Below are 7224 nucleotides of genomic sequence, written 5' to 3'. Positions count from 1 at the left end.
CTATATATCTATAAAAGTGAACGTGTCTGTCTGTCTGTCTGTCTGTCTGTCTGTGTACATTTCCCTACGCAATAACTCTGTCAATTTTTAGTCTATAGACTCGAAATGTGAAATACCGGGTACTGAGATTTGGGAAAATCGATGTGACGGGTGTCAGCCAGAAATTTGGCTGTTAAGGGCCAAATTTCAACGATTTGACCTTTAAGAACTCTACCAAACTCCTCCGACAATTTTGGGTCTAGACACTTGAAATTTTAGATATAGGTTCCTTGAACCTGGATCTAACTTAATAAAGTGATTTGAGCCCGAAACTATAAATTTTAAGGGGTCATAATAGGGGTCAAATTAAAAAAAAATTTACTCTTTTTTTTTTTTTGCTCAGCATACACCTCCAAACACCCGGGCAACGCCGGGCTGAAATGCTAGTATATATATATATATATATATATATATATATATATATATATATATATACTTTGAAGTATTGAAATGAATTAGATTGACAGTTTGGTAAATCTAATGGTTCCTAGTCTTATAGGATACTAGAAAGAAAATATTAATATAAAACAATCCCAGCCAAATAAAATTGCTCAATATACTAAATAGAGCAAATAAAAATTATAGTTTACATGTTCAAATTTCATTTAAAAGGATCAATTTTCAAATAAAATTCAAAATTCATTGCTTGAATCAAAGAATACAAAGTGTAAATTAATTTCCTAAACCCATGAATTTTCTATGTCAGCACATCTCAGAGAAAAATTTCTAGCAAAATACTAATATTGGTTAACAATAATTTTACTAAGTAGCACATACAAAGAAAAATATTAAAAGTGAAATGCTTTTAAGTGACATAAAGGGAATGAATGTAAAATGTAAAGAAAGGAGATGATGAATGGTATCTAAATGCAGAATTAATTTTTGAAAAATGTTTAATCTCCATAATGCGTGAAGGTTGGTGAAATCTGGGTAAGAACTGAGAGTTTCTGGTAATAACCATGGTAAAAGCAGGCAGCAGGAAATTTTTCCCAAAATTAATCTGTTTCCCTAACGGTAGTATCCGAGGGTAGAGGTAAGTTCCGTTGTTTAAAGTTTTAATATTTAGATGATCAAATTGAAGTTCAAAAAAGCCAAAAGCAATAATAAAATATAAAATAAAATATAGTGTTATACATTTATAATTTGTATTAGATATTTATAAATAATAAAAAAACTCGGAGAATAATGAAAAAGCCCTTTGAATCTAGGCGAATGGATATTTAAAACCGCTATTGTTACAGTCACTTGCTTTAAAATGAGGAGTAAATTGAAAAATTTAAACTTAAAAGTTTGTATCCATACTGAGTGCTTATTTAAGAATTTTGTTCAATTTTTATTTTTTTTATTACATTTTCACTCCAAACAAGGCACATTGCCACTCAGTTGCTATCAGGGTAAGCAACTACTGGGTCACTATGTAGGGATTTGGGCAGCAAGATGTCGGTTCACGTTGCACTTGAACTTCTGCATGTCAGTACAGTTAGGGAAACAGGATCCTGGAATGGAATTCCAGAGTCTAGCGGTTCTGGGTAAGAAACTACTGGAGTAGAAAGATCTTTTACATCTAGGGATCTCTACTGTGTGGGGGTGGGATTTAGCTGCCTGTCGGGTTTGTCGAGGGTGTCTGCGTCGTGGGGGCACAAGTGTCTGCAGTTCGTCAGAGCATTCACCATTAAAATACTTGTAGAACAAGCAGAGGGATGCAACGTTTCGTCGATGGGACAGAGGCTGTGCGGGTGTTCCTATTATTCAGACAGCGTGTAAATGTGTCAAGGATGAGTATATTCGAAAGAAGGAAGGGGGAAAAAAGAAGACGTAAAGAAAAACGCTTTCAAAGCAAGGGGAAAATCAGTTACTTGGCGAAAAGAACAATTAATTAGCGAAAAAAAAATGTGTATTATTATGAAACTATAAACACAGTTACATTAAAAAACTATACATATACACAGACATACACATATATACATGCATATACACACATATACATGTATATGCCCATGCATAGATGCACACATATATTCACATAGTGTTTTAAACACTTACAACACCTATACATACATACACTTTTTTTTTCGCTAATTAATTGTTCTTTTCGCCAAGTAACTGATTTTCCCCTCGCTTTGAAAGCGTTTTTCTTTACGTCTTCTTTATCCCCTCCTTCCTTCTTTCAAATATACTCATCCTTGACACATTTACACGCTGTCTGAATAATAGGAACACCCGCCTCACTCACTCCTCTTCTCCTGTCTAGACTTACTCCTTCCCTTCCATTATTAATTTTTAAATAAGCGTTCAGTATACATAAAAACTGAGGAGCTGTGCTTACATAGAAAATTCATGGCTTAAGGACATTATTTTAAACTTTGTACTCTTTGTATTCTTTGATTCAAGCATGAATTTTATTTGAAAATTTACCCTTTTAAATAAACTAGAATACACACACACACACACACACACACACACACACACACACATATATATATATATATATATATATATATATATATATATATATATATATATATATATATATAAGAACAAGTAGTTAATAAAACATGTTAAAAACACTTTGAAAAAGAGTTAAAAGCATATTTAATTTTAAAAAGGAAACACTAAATAAGTGGATATTCCTTAATCCGCGGAGTTTCGAAGAAATACTTTCCTTCTCATCAGAGGGTAGAATTTAGCAAAATGCGGGATCGGATTTTGCTTTCAAAAGTATTAAATGAAACTACAAGTAAGTCGTAAATCTTACTTGATAACAAAAAGTGAAGCAGAGGAAATAGGGTAAAAAAAAAGTGATTTCATTTTTTTTTTGTTTTATTTTCCTTAGTCGAAGTTCTAAGAAATCAAGGGACCCACAACCTGGGGCTAACACTTGAAGTCTACATAAGATACATAGATATTCGAATGTTCTATTTAAGTTCTTTATCTCTCAAACACTGAGTTAGTAAAGAAGTTGAGAACATAATTTTCCTTTCCCCAATTAACCATTTGTATATGTTGTAGTATATCTTTCATTTTGGTCTCTTGGTCTTACTGGATTCCAGGACAAGAATTTATCTAGTCTGGTGGAGTATCCAGCTTCGTGCTATTACTTGAGGTAACATCACTTGGAGAAGGTGCACCATTCCTCGTAAAAGCTAATGTGGGTTAGCCATAGTGAGGAGATCTTATTTGGGCAGCGAATACTACCTGATTTTGAAAATTTGGTCAGGGTTTACTTCTATGGAAAAAGTATCCTTATGCCAGATTGTTCTAACAAACCCCTGTACAGAGAGACCTTAGACATTCGAGGACAGTGTCTAGTAGGCATTCAAGTTCTCCCCAGTAGGCATTCAAGTTCTCCCCAGTAGGCATTCAAGTTCTCCCCGCGTGAATGGATAGTCTGGTGAAGGGTAATATTTCCAATGACGGTAAAATCCAAAGATGAAAGTTAGTTAAATTTAACTAACTTTCTTGATTCAAGCAATAATTTTTTAATTTTATTTGAAAATTTACCGTTTTAAATTAAATTTAAACATATAAACTAGAATATATGTATATATATATATATATATATATATGTATATATATATATATATATATATACATTTTAATAGTATAATATATATATACTTTTAATGCATATATTAAATAAAGATGTTTTTTTTAATTTTTTAATTGGCAGACCTATTTAAACTCAATAAAAATGAATTGCACTTTCAGAGCATAATCATTTGTAAACAAATCAAATAATACAAGTATATTTAAATAATATTCATATAATTTTATTTCATATCATATATCAAATAAAATGATATGGATGTGACTTAAAGATACTTGTGATATTTGAATTGTTTACAAATTATGTGTGTGTGTTTGTGTGTGTGCAGGTGTGTGTGTGAGATAGCGTGTGTATGTGTGCATAGTAATAAATAATAATATATAATGACTAGCATTTCAGCCCGACGTTGCCCGGGTGTTTGGAGGTGTATGTTGAGCAAAAAAAAAGTAAACGGTTTGGCAATGGATGCAACGGGCAAAGACGTCACGTTTTTTTTTTTGTTTTTTTTTTCACATTCTTTTCTTGATCAACACACACCTCCAAACACCCGAGCAACGCCGGGCATCCAAGTTAGTATACAATAAAGATGTTTTTTTAATTGGCAGACCTATTTAAACTTAATAAAAATATATTGCACTTTCAGATCATACTCATTTGTAAACAATTCAAATAATACAAGTATATTTAAATAATATTCATATAATTTTATTTCATATCATATATCAAATAAAATATGGATGTGACTTAAAGATACTTGTGATATTTGAATTGCTTACAAATTATATATATATATATATATATATATATATATAATTTGAATTGTTTACAAATGATTGATATATATATATACACACACACACACACATATATATATATATATATATATATATATATATATATATATATATATATATATGTATAATTTCTTTTCAATTAAAGGAGCAAGAACCAAGGTTTCATTAAAAAAAACAAAAAAAAACGTGTTTTTTTTTTTAAAGGTTTTAAACTTCGGACTTTACAGGTAAATTTCTAAAAAACAGTTCTTTTTTTGTTGTTTTGAATTTGAATATATTATTTATTGACCTTTTCTCTTCAATTTGTGATATATAAGACTTTGGTACATAAAATAATTATTTACTTTTTAATAGACATTTCAAAATAGGAGGCGTGAATTATTCGAGCCCCTGTCTTTCCAAGCTTATAACTCCTCGAAAAATGTAATTCAAGCCCTATTTTTTTTTCAATTAAAGGAGCAAGGACCAAGGTTCCATTAAAAACAAAAAAGAAAAAAACAAATAACGTGGTTTAAAAGAAAAGGTTTTAAACTTCAAACTTTACAGGTAAAATTCTAAAAAACACTACGATTTTTTTGTTTGTTTGTTTTAAATTTGAATATATTATTTATTGACCTTTTCTCTTCAGTTTGTGAGTAAATTAATTATTTACTTTTCGGTGAGTAAATTAATTATTTACTTTTTAACAGAAACTTGAAAATGGGGGCGGGGGCGTGAATTAAAAAAAAACGTTTGTCTAAAATATTATATTCGGTTTATTGAAAAGAACATAAAATTTCACATTGACCCTGAAAATATCGTAAAAATAGAATCAATAGAAAAATTTTGATAGATTTTTAAAGTTTAAAAATTGAAAAATATTGAGTTCGGAAAATTCATTACTGTTTAAAAAAAATATATTTCTATTACTTTTAAAACAACTTTAATAGTTTATTTTGGAAGTATAATCCATAAAGAAAATAAATGACCCACTTTTAACAGAGAAATTACGAGATTTTTATATTTTATTCGCAGTTTCGTGCTAGGGGTGTCAAAAATTCTTACAAAAATTCTGATACACCTATGCCAACACTCCCCTAAAGACGACTGAAATAAAAATAAATAAATAAATAAAAAAGATAAACAAAAAATTTATCGATCTTTGTATTCTATTTGCAGTTTTCCTTCTTCTACAAGAAAATAGTAATTAAAAAAAAAACTTTCAAATCTTGTCCTCTTTTAGGAAATTAAAGAAAAGGTTGTTTGAAACACTGAAGGTTTTTTTCTGGTTTGTATTACTGTACACATAGATTCGAAAAAGTTGTCAAAAAACAAATATATAACAAATAAATGTTATCAAAGGCAAGATAAGTTACTTTTCTACCAAACTGGATATATTTTTCGTGTTTTTATTCAATGTAACATGTTTATTCAGCTCGAAAAACATACAGTGTTTACCGATGTATTGGAAAATTCAAGATGGTGTCTGATTCTCTGTTTAACACGGTAAGTTTGGGAAAAGGTGTTATAAAAAAAACACTATACAAAATACTATTAAAAACCCGCCGAATATATGTCAACCTATGTCACGGTAACATATATTGAGCGAGTTTTTAACAGTATTTTATCTGTTCACCGAGCGTCTGGTTATCTACGTACGTCTAGACTCGAACGAACTCAATAAGTGCATAAATTCTGATGGATGTCTATTCTGCATAATCAACAAAACTTAAATTTCATTTTTACTTCTCGTTGACAAAGTAAAAATTTTACCCTTTTCTTAATACAATGTAATGCTATTAATACCAAAATAATTTTTAACGCACCCATAAACCCCAGACATACACACGCGTGTGAGCACCCCACCGCCCCCCACCCACACACAAACGCTTGCACACACATGGACGCGCACACGCGCGTGCGCAACGCACAAAACACACGATAGAAGACGGGAGTTATTGTATAAAATTACCAAATAGATTTTTGCAATATATTTTACTTTGCGCAATTATATTGCTTTCATTGTTAAATATAAATAATAATATGAATATTTTTGTTTACCTCAGTGGAGAATCGAATGTGCTTCAATAAATCAAATTCTTTCGCATAAAGCTCTAAGTACTTCAGGACCTCAGTATTGTGCATATAAACAGGAAAATCACTAGGAGGTGGGAAATCACTGTAGGCCATTGTTTCTTTGCTGGTGTTGGTGATGGTCGAACGCATCACAGTAGATCGTCCAACTTCATTCTCGTCTTCTGAATATCGCCACAAACCACCGACATAACGACTCTTCTCGAGACAGACAACTCTGAAACCTTCATCGAGGCAACATTTAATACCAGGGAGGCCACTAGCACCAGCTCCGATCACAGCAATACTTTTCGAGGCAGACGACGACATGATGTTGGCCATCAAGCTAAGGGAGATCACTCTAACTGAATTAATTTCTTATTTATTGCTTACTTTATTTTTTAAGTTCAGAGTTCAATTCTAGATTACAGACCGTTAGAATATCTTTAGCGATTTCGTTTGGTTTTCACCATAATGTCTGCATTAATAAAACTAGCACACAAAACACCTAAATATAAAATAAGGGAACAGCAAACGAATCTACAAAATCCCACTCAAAAAATGTAAAATATGTCTAGTACTTGGCTTTTTGGCTAGGGGCAAAATATAGTATTGGTTCTTAGTACAATAAGTCATTTTTCTGTTGTTGGTTATTAAAAGAAAAATCCTTCTAGACCGAGGCAATTTAATTTTTTGTCTCAATCTAATGTCCCTTTTTTAGGAAGCTTGATTTTCGACCTTTGGAATTCCAAAGTCTAGAAGTTCTGGGGAAGAAACTATTAGAGTAGAAGG

At 31.0% G+C, this 7224-nt stretch overlaps 1 protein-coding gene across 1 annotated transcript in view; it reads right to left on the bottom strand.

Moving 5' to 3' along the window:
* Window positions 1-6784, bottom strand: part of LOC145285851 (flavin-containing monooxygenase 5-like) — a 24470-nt gene extending 17686 nt beyond the window's left edge. The window contains exon 1 of the mRNA XM_080134291.1: window positions 6421-6784. Within this exon, the coding sequence (XP_079990417.1) occupies window positions 6421-6774 (354 nt within the window). The 5' untranslated portion in view covers window positions 6775-6784. The remainder of the gene's footprint in view (window positions 1-6420) is intronic.
* Window positions 6785-7224: the final 440 nt, after the last annotated feature.

The sequence above is a fragment of the Euprymna scolopes genome, chromosome 10, assembly GCF_053919585.1.
Source record: "Euprymna scolopes isolate OS-2025 chromosome 10, ASM5391958v1, whole genome shotgun sequence".
NCBI classification, from domain to species: Eukaryota; Metazoa; Mollusca; class Cephalopoda; order Sepiida; family Sepiolidae; genus Euprymna; species Euprymna scolopes.
The sequence above is the reverse complement of the archived record's forward strand: the minus strand, read 5'-3'. Positions and strand labels throughout refer to the sequence as shown.